Below are 16,233 nucleotides of genomic sequence, written 5' to 3' on the forward strand. Positions count from 1 at the left end.
CCTCAGGCCTCAATTGGGTTTTCCCCCCTTTGAATTATTATACAGACGCCACACCCACGGCATACTAGATATCGCAAAAGAAATCTGGAAAGAGGAACCCAATGAGGGGAGAAATATAATTGACCATGTGTTGCAGATGCGAGAACGGATAGCCCGGGTCACCCCTACTGTACGGGAACATTTGGAAAAGGCGCAGGAGGCCCAACGAACCCATTACAATCGCCAGGCAAAAGTCCGATAGTTCCAACCAGGGGATCGGGTGATGGTCTTGGTACCCATGGCAGAAAGCAAGCTTTTGGCCCAATGGCAGGGGCCCTATGAGGTGGTTGAACCCGTGGGGGAAGTAACCTACAAGGTGCGGCAGCCAGGATGCCGGAAACAAGAACAAATTTATCACATTAACCTCTTAAAGCCTTGGCACCGAGAGGCGTGTGTAGTGGCCCAAGAGACCCCGATCCAGGGAAATAACATGCAGAAGCAGATCGGGATATCCGCTGATCAGACACCAAACCAGAAGAAGGAGGTAACTGAGATGATCAACTGATACCAGGACGTGTTTTCAACCAAACCAGGTCAGACCACCGAAGCCTATCACCACGTTATCACAGACTCTGGAGCAAAGGTAACTTTAAGGCCCTATCGGGTCCCAGTGGCAAAAAGGGAGGAGATCAAGGCAGAGGTAAAAAGGATGTTGGAGCTGGGAGTCATCGAAGAGTCCCACAAGTCAGTAGTCAAGCCCAATTGTGTTGGTGCTCAAACCCGATGGCACCACTAGGTTTTGTAATGACTTTCGCTGGCTGAATGAGATATCCAAATTTGATGCATACCCCACACCCTGTATCGATGAGTTAGTTGACTCATTAATGATCTGGAGGATGGTGTGGACTGCACCCTCAGCAAGTTTGAAGATGACACTAAACTGGGAGGAGTGGTAGATATGCTGGAGGGTAGGGATAGGATACAGAGGGCCCTAGACAAATTAGAGGATTGGGCCAAAAGAAATCTGATGAGGTTCAACAAGGACAACTGCAGAGTCCTGAACTTAGGACGGAAGAATCCCATGCACCGCTACAGACTAGGGACAGAATGGCTAGGCAGCAGTTCTGCAGAAAAGGACCTAAGGGTTACAGTGGACGAGAAGCTGGATATGAGTCAACAGTGTGCCCTTGTTGCCAAGGCAGCCAATGGCATTTTGGGATGTATAAGTAGGGGCATTGCCAGCAGTTCGAGGGACGTGATCGTTCCCCTCTATTCGACATTGGTGAGGCCTCATCTGGAGTACTGTGTCCAGTTTTGGGCCCCACACTACAAGAAGGATGTGGAAAAATTGGAAAAAGTCCAGCAGAGGGCAACAAAAACGATTAGGGGTCTGGAACACATGACTTATGAGGAGAGGCTGAGGGAACTGGGATTGTTTAGACTGAGGAAGAGAAGAATGAGGGGGGATTTGATAGCTGCTTTCAACTACCTGAAAGGGGGTTCCAAAGAGGATGGCTCTAGACTGTTCTCAGTGGTAGCAGATGACAGAACAAGGAGCAATGGTCTCAAGTTGCAGTGGGGGAGGTTTAGGTTGGATATTAGGAAAAACTTTTTCACTAGGAGGGTGGTGAAACACTGGAATGCGTTACCTAGGGAGGTGGTGGAATCTCCTTCCTTAGAAGTTTTTAAGGTCAGGCTTGACAAAGCCGTGGCAGGGATGATTTAGTTGGGGATTGGTTCTGCTTTGAGCAGGGGGTTGGACTAGATGACCCCCTGAGGTCCTTTCCAACCCTGATATTCTATGACCGCCTGGGCAATGCCCGATTTTTGACCACCCTTGATTTAACAAAGCGATACTGGCAGATTCCCCTTCCCAAAGATGCGAAAGAAAAGACGGCACTGTCTACCCCAGAGGGTCCGTTTCAATATACTGTTCTTCCTTTTGGACTGCATGGGGTACCTGCCACCTTATGTCTTATGGACAAGCTCCTACGGCCCCATACCAGTTATGCAGCGGCATACCTAGACGATGTGATTATTCACACCCCCGACTGGGAAACCCACTTAGGAAAGGTGGAAGCGGTTCTAGACACGCTAAGACGGGCTGGTCTCACAGCCAACCCAGCCAAGTGTGCTACAGGGCTAGCCGAGGCTAAATACCTTGGCTACATTGTAGGAAGGGGCATGGTCAAGCCCCAACTAAACAAACTAGAGGCTATCCAAAATTGGCCCCGGCCGAATCGGAAAAAGCAAGTCCGGGCATTTCTGGGTGTGGTGGGGTACTACCAACGATTTATTCCCCATTTTGCTACCAGAGCGAGTCCCCTGACAGACCTGATAAAGCCCGGGGTCCAGACATGGTGAAGTGGACAGATGCCGCAGAGAAAGCATTCATGGATTTACGGACAGCCCTCTGCAGTAGGCCCGAGCTTATAGCCCCAGACTTCAACAAAGAATTCATTTTACAAACAGATGCATCTGAAGTAGGATTGGGAGCTGTCCTATCGCAGATGGTCGGAGATGAAGAACACCCAATCCTCTACCTCAGCAAGAAACTGCTCCCGAGAGAGCAGAAGTATGCCGTGGTTGAAAGAGAGTGCCTACTTGTGAAATGGGCCATGGAAACACTATGTTATTACCTTCTGGGACAACGGTTTACCCTTGTGACTGACCATGCACCCCTCCAGTGGATGCAGCGAAATAAAGAGAAGAATGCAAGGGTGACCAGATGGTTCCTGTCCCTACAACCTTTCCAATTCACCATACAACACCGGGCTGGAAGCCACCATGGCAATGCAAATGGCTTGTCATGAGTACACTGCCTGATGTCCCAAGCTGCCCAACCCCATAGTGTTGAGCGGGGGGGAGGGTGGGAGATATGTGACAGGGTCGGGCCGGATGGCTACAGGAGAGTAATAGAAGGCACATATATTAGTCCAAGGTTAAGTAGATCCCTTTTCCCTGGGTAAGGTAACAGGAAAGGTTCCAGAACAATCAGGAACCTTCTGGAGACAATTAAGACAGACAGGCTGATTAGAACACCTGCAGCCAATCAAGAAGCTGCTAGAATCAATTAAGGCAGGTTAATCAGGGCACCTGGGTTTAAAAAGGAGCTCACTTCAGTTTGTGGTGCGCGTGTATGGAGCTGGGAGCAAGAGGCGCTAGGAGCTGAGAGTGAGAACACATGCTGTTGGAGGACTGAAGAGTACAAGCATTATCAGACACCAGGAGGAAGGTCCTATGCTGAGGATAAGGAAGGTGTTGGGAGGAGGCGGCCATGGGGAAATAGCCCAGGGAGTTGTATCTGTGGCACAGCTGTTCCAGGAGGCACTCTAGACAGCTGCATTCCACAGGGCCCTGGGCTGGAACCCGGAGTAGAGGGCAGGCCCAGGTTCTGCCCAAACCTCCCAACTCCTGGTCAGACACAGGAGGAGTTGACCTGGACTGCGGGTTCACAAAAACAGCCAAACTGCGGGCTGCCGTGAATCTCCAAGGTGAGCAAATCCGCCAATAAGCGCAAGACCCACCGAGGTAGAGGAGGAACTTTGTCACAATATTTAAATGTATGCAAAACAAGGAAATTTAAATAAATTTGCTCCTCTGGTGCTTTTTGCTTTAAAGATGTTGGCATGTATGAGGTTACCATTATCAGAGGATTAACTGCTGCTGACTGAAAGGGACTCATAGATGGGATTTTTTTTCTAAGGTAGGGACTTGGCTATGGACTAAGACACTGGTTTCATTTCTATTTCTGAAGATTCACAAGATACACAACTCTTTAGCCAACACTACGGACTAATCCAAAGTCTAAATTAGAAACTTTTGCTAGCAGAATAATGTTGCTAGCAGAATAATGTTTCAATTCTATATCAGCATAACCCTAATGTAGAAGCAGTTCTACAAGTATAGAAGTGCTTTCACTGATACAGTTTATTTCGCTTTGGAAACTATCATGAACTATAGTGGGAAACTCTTTTGCCAGCATAAACTCCATCTCCACATTTTGCATATGCCATACACCAGCAAACCTTTTCTAGTGTAGACTGAGCCTATGAAATCATCACTAGAAAAGATCTCAGGAGAAAGAATAAAAAGAGTAGTGGGGGGGGGGGGGGGGAATGCCAAAGTCCAGCTGAAACATTGAACTGATGGAGATGTTACAGTTCATGTTTAAGTTCCATGAATATGCATTGTGTAAGTAGCAAAAAAAAGCGTGAAGGCTGTAAAGGAAGGATTATATTGGCAGTCCCATTACTTAATAACTTTGTTTAAAAATATTTTCAAGTATTTCAGGTACTATTCAAAATGTCTTGTTTGTATTAAATGTAAATAATTGTATACTAGTAAATGTGTTCCATTTCTCTCCAACAGCTACGCTAGCCCTTAGTGAAAACTATATTTTAGATTTAAATGCAATGGCCCTGGGTTTGTCACCATATAATGCTTTCTAAAAAATACTAAAATCTTTGAAAGCAGTTTCTAGACACAAAAAGATTTTGCAGACATTTAAGGGAAAAAAAAAAAGTTGGGTTTAGTTTTGGCCTACTAACTTTGAAAGTGTCTTGTTACTATTATTTAAACATTAAATAGTTCCACAAACCCTGGTGAGTCTCAAGACCATCAAAATAATCAGATACAGACACATTTTAAAAGATACTGTCAGTATAATAAAATGTCACAGAATAACATTCTCCCGCTGTAACATAAATGCAAAATCAAAGCCAAGACATTTATGGAAAATACATATTGGAACATAACTGATATACTTCTTTTCAAAGCAAGAGCCTTTCAGTCTGACACAGTATTCCAGTATAACAACTTCATTTCTGTTAAGCCAAATGACTTCAGTATACTGGAGACTGCAAAGAATGCATTTTAAGCACTCAGCAAGATGTAATTCCATAAGTAACTAGAAAAAGAGGTTGAAATCCTGATATTGACTTCAGTGAGACCCGGATTTCATCCATTCAGTTTTTGCATATGCAACTGCACACCTTAAAAGATTGACTGAAGAACACACTTGTGCTTCAGCCAATTGGAAACCACCTTATCTGAAAAAGAAAAAAGTGGGTGAAGTTCTGAAGTTATATTTAATGCATATAAATAACCCAGATAGCCAGTCTTTCTGTCCTGTTCTTTAGCCACTAGAATGTGCTTTGTCTTATATAACTATTAAGTACTTTACCTAAATTCTTATAAAAGTTAATACCACCTCATATTAAAAAATAATCCTAAAATACATCTTCATTAAAACATTTGCAAATTCTTTGACTTACAAAAGAAATACCAAAACGATGTTAGGCAAATAGGTTTCCTATATCCTTGTTTCTTACAGAATGTTTACTGTTCTACTGAACACCTTATTTGGGAATCTTTGCGCCATTTTAAACATTCAGGAAAGGAACAATTCCCTATCTTCACAACTCTGTTTCCCTGACTTCGTCAAACAAACAAAAACAAATGGCTGTAAATTCTCATGCTTCATTTCAAGCCAGAAAATAGAGTGCGTGGGTGTTGTTGGGGGAGTAAGTTTGAGAGAAATTGGTTGAGATGTTTCTGAATTACATAGTAATGAAAATCCAAGGCATTTAAAATAGTATAAAAAATGTCAAAACCAGCTTGGATTCAGAACTTTCAAAACTTCTCATGTAATTTTGCCTTCCATCCCTTCTTAACTGACTGGTAAACTGACAACAGATTTATAATGAATTTTTTAAAGAATACGTACACAACATAAATGATGAGGTGGGAGACAAAACTTACAATATATGTACAGTGTAGGGCTGTCGATTAATTGCAGTTAACTCACATGATTAACAATAAAATTAATTGCAATTTAAAAAATTAATGATTAATCGCAGTTTTAATTGCACTGTTATACAATAGAATGCCAACTGAAATTTATTAAATATTTTGGATGTTTTTCTACATTTTCATAAAAATTGTATTTTGTGTTGTAATGGAAATCAACGTGTATTATTTTTGCGTATAAATATTTGCACTGTAAAAATGATCAATAGAAATAATATTTTTAATTCACCTCATACAAGTACTGTAGTGCAATCTCTTTATCATGAAAGTGCAATTTGCAAATGTAGATTTTTTTGTTACATAACTGTACTCAAAAACAAACCAATGTAAAACTTTAGAGCCTACAGTCCTACTTCTTGTTCAGCCAATTGCTAAGACAAACAACTTTGTTTACATTTACAGGAGATAATGCTGCCCTCTTCTTATTTACAGTGTCACCAGAAAGTGAGAACAGGCATTTGCATGGGACTTTTGTAGCCGGCATTGCAAGGTATTTAACGTGCCAGATGTGCTAAACATTCGTATGCCCCTCATGCTTCAGCCATCATTCCAGAGGGCATGCTTCCATGCTGATGATACTCGTTAAAAAAAATGTGTTAATAAAATTTGTGACTGAACTCCTTTGGGGAGAATTGTATATCCCTTGCTCTGTTTTACATGCATTATGCCATATATTTCACATTAGAGCAGTCTCGGATGATGATCCAGCACATGTTGTTCATTTTAAGAACACTTTCACTGCAGATTTGACAAAACGCAAAGGATGTACCAACATGAGATTTCTAAAGATAGCTACAGCACTTGACCCAAGGTTTAAGAATCTGAAGTGCCTTCCAAAATCTGAGAGGGACACAGTATGGAGCATGCTTTCAGAAGTCTTAAAAGGGCAACACTCCAATGAGGAAACTACAGAACCCCTAATCAACCTTCTGCTGGTGGCATCTGACTCAGACAATGAAAATGAACGTGTTGATCGGCACTACTTTGAATTGTTATCAAGCAGAATCAGTCATCAGCATGGACGCATGTCCCCCAGAATGGTGGTTGAGGTACGAAGGGACATATGAATCTTTAGCGCATATGGCCTGTAAATATCTTGCGATGCCGGCTACAACAGTGCCATGCAAACGCCTGTTCTAACTTTCAGGTGACACTGTAAACAAGAAGCGTGCAGCACTATCTTCTGCAAATGTAAACAAACTTGTTTGTTTGAGCGATTGGCTGAACAAGAAGGAGGACTGAGTGGACTTACAGGCTCTAAAATTTTACATTGTTTTATTTTTGAATGCAGTTATTTTGTATATACTTCTACATTTGTAAGTTCAACTTTCATGATAAAGAGATTGCACTACAGTACTTGTATTAGGTGAATTGAAAAATACTAATTATTTTGTGTTTTTTACAGTGCAAATACTTGTAATCAAAAATAAAGTGAGCACTCTATACTTCGTATTCTATGTTGTAATTGAAATCTATTTGAAAATGTAGAAAAAAATCCAAAAATATTTAAATAAATGGTACTCTATTATTGTTTAACAGTGTGATTAATCGCAATTTTTTAAATCGCTTGACAGCCCTAGTATATTGTAAATTCTACAGGCTTACCCTGAGAAAACATTTATTGCAGAAATGTTCCTGCAACCCATCCATGACATGCAAGAGAAGCCCGCCTTTGATTTTAGGGGGAAAAATAAGGGGGTTTATGCACTAATCAAAGTATTGCATCACCATTCCTCCTATGTACTTTCCTATAGGTATAATCTTTAAGTGCCAGAATGGGTTCCTTGGCTGTCTAGCAAATTCAAAGTCCCTTCTAGGTTAGTGGAAGAATAGGATGACAACTTCAAATTTTCCCTTTTCTATATCCTTTGTGTGAACTGCTTTGAAAGCTGGCAGATTCTCCTCTGCCCAGGACATTATTCCCATTTCCAGGGAAAAAACTGAACTCTGGTTACTCATTAGTTTTGGAAGGGCTATAAACACTCGTGCTTCAATCATAAGCCAATCTCTAAAGGGAAGTAAAAGGAGACTTCCCCTGTGAGCATCATAGTTTCTTGGCACCTTCCACTGAAGCAGCTGGTACTGGCCACCGACCTACCTTTTGTTCAGACATGAATAAACTAAATGGATATGTACTCTCAGATGTTGGGAACTTTCTTCCAAGTATGCTACTCATCCTTGCTTCTATACCGATAATGCAGGGTCTGGAGTGAATACTGGGTTGGTAGTCAGCGTGTTTGTACTTAGCTGCCCACAAAGGGACGATTGGATGCGATATGAGAATAACATCTAATTTTGCATTCCATCAGGTGTGTGATTCCATGTCATCAGAAGGAAATTCTGCAGGCACATTTTAAGAAACCCACTCAGAGGAAGAAGCCGAAGAATGACACCAGCAATCCTAGTCACTGATGATAATTTGGTAAATATGACCACTGCTAGGAAATGCCTTGATGCAAAAAAGTTTAGGACCTTTGCAAATTTTTACCATTGTGGTAACATGCAAATACCTCAACTGTAGAAGATGCTTGCTAAATGCCCTAGGAGCCTAAAAGCCTGCCTGCTTGCTCCCCCAGGATGTCTAGCGTCCAAGTAAGTACAGTCGAAGTCACCAACTTGCACTCAGGGCTTTAATCAGTAAATCAGGATCATATTGAACATGAGAAGGGATTTATCTCCACATCCCCTGCCCTCCTCCCCAGTAATGCCATGATGATGCAGGTTTCTGGGAAGTAGAATCCTTGTGTGCCTCTGTTCTGGTCACCGATTATTTACATTTTACGTGGAGCCAGTCTGTGACGAGGGAAAGGGGAGGAGAGAGAGACCACTTTCCGCTTTTCAGACTCTGAGACCCTTTCCCTGACAAAACAAGGGTTTATGGATGATGACCAGAAGGCACAAATCCCATTCTTCTTCTGCCTGAAACTGAGCCCCATTCGCTGATAGAGCAAAAGTCCCCAAGTTGAAAGCCAGACAGGCACAATTCCCATTACACTGCAACCTGAGGAAGAGTTTCACAGGACAGTGACAGAATCCTCTGCATTCCCAGACATGCTGCGGGGTGAGGGGGATGGTGAGCTTGGTACAGAGCACTGCAAGAACTTCTCTGGGGTATGTCTAGACCGCAAAGAAAAACCCATAGCATCGAGTCTCAGAGTTCAGGTCAGCTGACTCAGGCTCAAGCTGTTGGGTTTAAAAATAGCAAGGTAGATGTTTAAGCTTGAGCTGGAGACTGGGCTCCATCCGAGATCTTCGGGTTTCAGAGTACAGGCTCCAGTCTGAGTCCAAACACCGACACTGCTATTTTTAAGCCTAAGATCCCAAGCCCTGGGAGCCCAAGTCAACTGACCTGGGCCCTGAGACTCAATGCCATGGGTTTTTCTTTGTAGTGTAGACATACCCTCTGTGTAGGAGAGGCCCCAACAAACACTCCCTTAGGTAAAGGAGAAGGGGGTTAACCACTGGTTTTCACCCCACTTGCTCATTAATCACACTAATTATTGCACTACCAAGGTGATGGCTGCTTTTACTTTTCTGGGACCCAGAGTCTCTACGGTTTGCAAGACTTACATCCGACCATGAGAATTCCCTGATGTACAGTGAGAAGGAAAGAGAGTTGTGTAGCAGCCCTACTTCTTTCCCCAGGGAGCTGAGGACCCACTGCAGTATCTGGGGATTGGGTTTTTGATCCTCTTCAAGGATTTTTCCCCTCTGGTCCAGGTCTGTTGTAGGATTTGCTCCTTGAGCTGGCTGGATAGTGTCTGCCGCATCCTTAGACACTCTCTCCCAAATCATAAGAAGCTTCTGATCAGGCTTCTCTGTGTTGTAGTCATGGCTTCTCAGGACAAGGAGGGAACCCAACATGCCAGTCCATCAGAGCTCCGTGCACTGGCAGTGCAAGGTCATCTGGCTGTGAACTGCCAGAATATAATTTGCCTTCTATAGAGCCTGTAAATGTTGCCTCCCACAGGGAACACTGCTTAGAGTTAGCCTGGTGTTTGCAGGACTGCTCTGCCATGCATGAGTGGGGACAGAGGAAGCCCAGAACAGAAGCACTGTAGTAACAGATCCGGGTGGTCGAAACCACCAGGCTGCCTAATACCCAATCCAGGAGAAGGAGGCAGAAGAAAAATTATAAATCACTACAGCATAAAAACAAATACAAAATAAAGTTATAAAACAAAATGATTGGGACAAATTGAACTGGCAATTTGTTCCATCGACAGAGGCAGAAAATCTGGTGGCCCAAGCAGCAAGGCGAGGCTTAGTCCAGGAGTCTCCCAGCAACAACATTGGACTGCCTCTGATTTGCACAGGTGCAGGGCATTAACCCATTAGTGACAAATGAGGAGAGAAGCTGTGCAACAGAACTTGTCATATGCTTATTCCTTAATTTCTTTAACATTCCAACTGTATTAACACATGCTCCCAGGTCCTACTGAGCTTCTTGAACATGATACCCTCAGAACTAGAGCTCCAGACAGGATACAAGCAAAGTAGATCCACTTCTTCCCTGATGTATTATGCATAATACCCTTTTCTACAACCTTAATTACAAACCTTAGCAACATCAGCAAAGACTTTGAGTTGACATATGCGCACAGATTGAGTGTGCTTAAAGGGGAGACACGAGATCATATTGTTTCCTTAAAGACAGAAGGAAGTTCATTGAGAGGATTCTGGGTCAAGCACTGGAAATGTGCTGTGTGGTACATCTGGGTACGTTTAAGAGATATATCCTGTATATGGGGCTTGTCTATACAGAGTGTTAGTACCTACTGAAGCAGTATGCAAAGCACACTACAGAACGTTTAGTCTGCAACAGCAGGGTCCACATGGACAATTAGTGCAAACCTCCTGGAGCAACCCATCTTATCACAAAGTAACTTGCTGTATAGACATATCCTTTTATGTCCTTACTTTATAGGGTTTGCATTGGCGAAGCAACCTTATCTGCCTCGGGATTTGGAACTGAAGCAGGTCTCCAAGCATTTGTGAAATCCTGTCCCTCAGAATCAGGAGGCTTTGTTGTTAAGGTTTCCTGAAGCAGCACTACTTAGAGTCTATTTTGTCATTCTTTTTTAGCCCTTGGGATAAAGGATGTAACAATGTCTGGAGGAATGGCTTCCCCCCAGCAGGCCACGCACCACACATTGGTGTCCAAGGAAAAGAACACAGCAGGGGCAGAGGCAGAACTCTTGAATCGCAGTTTCTTTGCTTTTTATTCCTCCTTAGCAGAACCAAGGACCCATGCCAGGGCAACGCAATCCTCTCAGACAAAAGAAGAAATACATGAAACACAACACTAAACTAACACTAAGCTGGACTGCACTAATTAGATGTAACTAAAATATAGTGAATTAACTGAAACAAATGTTCCAAAAAAGACTGAGTCTGTGAACCCAGGGAAGCTCCTCGTCCACTTACTACCACAGCTGGAAGGAACTGAGGTAGCTCATTCAACCTGTCCTCTTTTATGTTCTCGCCCTCCAGACATTCAGATTTCCCAGGGGAGTAAACAGGCAGTTTGAGGACATTCCAACTGACACTGCTTCATGCCGTTTGCATTAGTCCAGGCTGCACTGATGGTGCATCCTAAGCATGGGAATGTGCAGAGGAGAAAATAATGATATAGATGACATATGAGCTGGATCAAAATCTACCTCATAAAGCATATAGATGAAACATTTGTGTATCAGCCCAAATATTTAAAACAAAAAACAGAATTCTCTTAGGAATCTAATCTTTAGTACCACAGGAACCCTAACAAATATTCATCTATAGAACAACAAAGTGCTACTCTACTGGTGATACTGTGTTACAATACTAAACTGCCCTACACCCAATTACCTCATCTACTGAAAAATACATTCTAGCCAAAAGAAAAATGAAAAAACAGTTAATTCCTCTCAAGATTTCTGTTTTGCATTAAGTAGTATTATTAGTCAGTATGTCTTTCGAGCCATATTCTGCTAATTTTTTAGTTGCTTTTAAACGTCTGCCTAGAAGGTTTGAAAGCTGTTTAATAGCCTGGCATGCAACACTACATGAATTAGTTGTAAAACACAAATATTAACATTGTATTTTGTAGGTTACTGCCACTGTGAACAACGACACAAATGATATTTTTAACTTTAATTTTAAAATAAGTTACATATACAGGAATTTAAAATATAGTCAGAAACACACTGAACTAATTGCTCTGAGCGAATCTCTTGGCATTAAGCCGATGTATTCATTTGTATTAAAACACCAAAGTAGTAAACAAAAACAAATATCACTTGTTTAAATGATAAAAATATTTGCCAGCATCTTTATGGGAGATGGGGGGAGAACTAATTTACTTTCATTTATCAAATGTTACCTAGGTTTCTCCACTACACTTTAAAAATGTAAATATAGCAAAATATAGAATATATTGTATATAGTTAGTGTACAGTTTGGAATTTTTATTTTGAAACAAGAAAAATGAAAGCTATTCTGTTGATTTATGTCAGAAATAAAGTTGAGATTTTCGCTGCTAACTGAAAACATACTACCTAAGGGATTCCATAACAGTTCATAAAATGTCTTTGTTTTTAAAAGCTCTGGTCTGTGGTATATATTTTCTCCCAAGAAATAGAAGAACATATGTAGCATCAGATGTGTGTACTTTAAGAAATTCTGGAATGTGAAATCTAAAAATCCAAATAAAGCAGGTGGTATAATTTTGAAGGGAAAAAAAAATGAGTTGAAGCTTAATGACATTACCAGGTTATTCTACCAGACTAATTCTCACTCAGTGCATGACTTCAATGAGCTCTCAGTCCTCATGCTGATTTCGATTTAGTTCAAGTGCTATTTGATGCATTTCATCTGGAGTTTTATTCACTTCAAACTACACTTCATTTAAGCAGGCTGCTGCTGTACTCATTTATTTTTTCTACTTTATTACCCTCAAATTGGCGTTGCTTGGTTTAGATAAATTGTTTGCATAAGTTAGTTTTATCTTAAGATTGTGAAATACATTTATATTTTTTAAAAATCTACAAAAGCATTATACCCTGAAAACAAATGATCAGACTCACTATTAAAATAATTTAGAAATGTAGTAAGCTATAGATGCTATTCAGGTTATAAATCCTATTCCCAAATGTTGATATATATTGTCTCATTTTAAGACAGCACATTTTTGTGTTTAAATTATGAGTTTTCTTTTTTGTTGATGATCTATTGAGTTGTTTTTTCTGCCTGGGGAATTTATCATGTTACATCACATAAAGTAACCTACAGACTACAAATAAAAAAAAAGAATGATAGAAGAAGGCATAATATGCACAGACACATACATTGTTAAACACTAATAGGTAGCTTGCCTACTGACAGATTTTCATCGCCGACATCTTTAAAAGAATTAGATCATTTTAAAATTTCATTTTGCACATGTACACGAACTTTTCAAAATAATGTAAAACCAAAATTTATATTTAGGTTTTAAACATCTAATTCATTTTTACAAGCTAATACTTGTTAACAAGTACAACCAACTAACGTTGAGTGAAAAAAGTTTGTTTTTCCTAATCTTAACGACTAAAGTACTCTTCACCAGTGTTGACAATTTACATCACTTCTAAATTACCATAATAAAGTCAGTATTTCATCAGCAAAATGAAAGATCAGCACACTATTTCACATAAAGTATTAGGTGTTTTTGTGAAGTATCAATGAAAAATATGACCAACAAAAATTAATCTACCACCACCTGGTGGTGTACTGACTGTGTTAAAATATTATTATCCATTAAGATAACATAGTGCAGCTATCAGTAGTAAACAACTTAGTATATTCCAGTGTAGCATTATATATAAATCTAGTCTATTTGCATAGTTCATAAATAGGACAAAAATATATTTTTTCCATTAATGCATATAAAATATTAAATATAAGGACAGTATTTCTAACATGCTCACTTTTCTTCACTCTGATTTCTGCTTCTTTTTTAATAATATTTCTCAAGGAGAAGACTTACATTCAATATAAGTAAAAATATCTATATTATATTTAGAACCAAAGGGAAAACCCTGAAACATTTCTACTATGACATGCAAAATGTCATATTTAATTGAAAATATTTTTTAAAAACAAAAATAATTTTTTCTACAGCATCCGATTTTAAACACAAGACCTAATTGGTGGAGCTAGGTTGTAGATTATTTCCCTACTTTGTTTCAAACCCTGAGTTTGGTTGACTCTGATTGAAGTGAGAACAGAGCTCTTCAGTTAAACACATTAAATGTGTCAGTTGACATCAACTCTTGGTATTCATTCAAGAAAAAATGGGAAGAAATTACTCACCTTGTGCAGTAATGATGTTTCTTCAAGATGTGTCCTCCTATGGTGCTCCACAGTAGGTGTGTGTGCACGCACTGTACTGTCGATCAGAGAATTTCAGTAGCAGCCCGTGCCGCCCGAGAATGTGTGGCTCCCCACCTGCCACAAGGCTAGTCAGCGTGCAGGGGCAGTTCTCCCTCAGTTCCTTCTCTACCACAGAGTCAACCAGTAGAACTCTGAAGCAGAAGGGAGTACCCACAGGGGGACACATCTCGAAGAACCATTGTTACTGCACAAGGTTAACTGAAACTATTCCCCCACCATGTCCATGCTACAAACACAGACTCAGGTCTGAACCATGTCCTCCAAACGCTGCAGGCTTAACTGCACAAGGTTACTTCTTCGTGTAGTGTCCTATTGGTGCTCCACTGTAGGTGACTCCCAAGCAGTACCCACCGCTGGAGTCTGGAACTTCAGAGCTCAGTCTGACACAGATGAAAGTACTGAGGCCCCGAATTGGGCATCTGAAGCCGAATCACTCGGGGAAGGGAGTGGGGAGCCTGCCCTCTACTCCGGGCTCCAGCCCAGGGACCTTAATAGTAGCAGCTATGGTAGCTGACTTTTGGAAATAGGACGTGTACAATTCCCTGGGCCACTTCTCCACAGCAGCCCCCACTCAATATCTCCATCTCTGGAGGCGGTGGCCAAATGGGCAAGTATGCGGTGGAATCAAGGGGTCGTGCAGACCCTAGACCAACATTTCAAAATTGTTGTTTATTCCCCGATGGATGGGAGGTGGTTGCTTGAGCTTGATTTTGTCTGCACTTAGGGAGTCTAGCACGATTCCTAGTTATGTCGTATGGTTTGGGTTGAGGCCGATAATACTGTTGTGTGCGTGATCTTTGGTAGGGTTGATATCATTGTCTCCTGGGAAGAGATGGGTGAATGCCCAGGGTGCACAGTGTCGCTCTAGAATCTTTCATGGCATGAAGGAGTTCATCCGTTTTTGTGGGAAAAAAAGTTTATCTTTATCAAAGGGGAGGTCCTCCACTTTGGTCTGCAGATCTTTAGGCCCCGAATTGGGCATCTGAAGCCGAATCACTCAGGGAAGGGAGTGGGGAGCCTGCCCTCTACTCCGGGCTCCAGCCCAGGGACCTTAATAGTAGCAGCTATGGTAGCTGACTTTTGGAAATAGGACGTGTACAATTCCCTGGGCCACTTCTCCACAGCAGCCCCCACTCAATATCTCCATCTCTGGAGGCGGTGGCCAAATGGGCAAGTATGCGGTGGAATCAAGGGGTCGTGCAGACCCTAGACCAACATTTCAAAATTGTTGTTTATTCCCCGATGGATGGGAGGTGGTTGCTTGAGCTTGATTTTGTCTGCACTTAGGGAGTCTAGCACGATTCCTAGTTATGTCGTATGGTTTGGGTTGAGGCCGATAATACTGTTGTGTGCGTGATCTTTGGTAGGGTTGATATCATTGTCTCCTGGGAAGAGATGGGTGAATGCCCAGGGTGCACAGTGTCGCTCTAGAATCTTTCATGGCATGAAGGAGTTCATCCGTTTTTGTGGGAAAAAAAGTTTATCTTTATCAAAGGGGAGGTCCTCCACTTTGGTCTGCAGATCTTTAGGCCCCGAATTGGGCATCTGAAGCCGAATCACTCGGGGAAGGGAGTGGGGAGCCTGCCCTCTACTCCGGGCTCCAGCCCAGGGACCTTAATAGTAGCAGCTATGGTAGCTGACTTTTGGAAATAGGACGTGTACAATTCCCTGGGCCACTTCTCCACAGCAGCCCCCACTCAATATCTCCATCTCTGGAGGCGGTGGCCAAATGGGCAAGTATGCGGTGGAATCAAGGGGTCGTGCAGACCCTAGACCAACATTTCAAAATTGTTGTTTATTCCCCGATGGATGGGAGGTGGTTGCTTGAGCTTGATTTTGTCTGCACTTAGGGAGTCTAGCACGATTCCTAGTTATGTCGTATGGTTTGGGTTGAGGCCGATAATACTGTTGTGTGCGTGATCTTTGGTAGGGTTGATATCATTGTCTCCTGGGAAGAGATGGGTGAATGCCCAGGGTGCACAGTGTCGCTCTAGAATCTTTCATGGCATGAAGGAGTTCATCCGTTTT

General features: G+C 41.9%; 1 protein-coding gene across 22 annotated transcripts in view; it reads right to left on the minus strand.

The window, feature by feature from the left end:
- VPS13B (vacuolar protein sorting 13 homolog B) overlaps nt 1–16,233 on the minus strand; it is a 914,031-nt gene that overhangs the window by 691,464 nt on the left and 206,334 nt on the right. The window contains exon 17 of one of the 22 annotated variants that reach the window (XM_037892224.2): nt 4,624–5,030. The exons of the other annotated variants lie outside the window; for them this stretch is intronic. Coding sequence (XP_037748152.1) covers nt 5,030 — 1 coding nt within the window. The 3' untranslated portion in view covers nt 4,624–5,029. Of the gene's footprint in view, nt 1–4,623; nt 5,031–16,233 lie in introns of those variants that run through there. 22 annotated transcript variants of the gene reach the window in all.

The sequence above is a fragment of the Chelonia mydas genome, chromosome 2, assembly GCF_015237465.2.
Source record: "Chelonia mydas isolate rCheMyd1 chromosome 2, rCheMyd1.pri.v2, whole genome shotgun sequence".
Taxonomy (NCBI): domain Eukaryota; kingdom Metazoa; phylum Chordata; order Testudines; family Cheloniidae; genus Chelonia; species Chelonia mydas.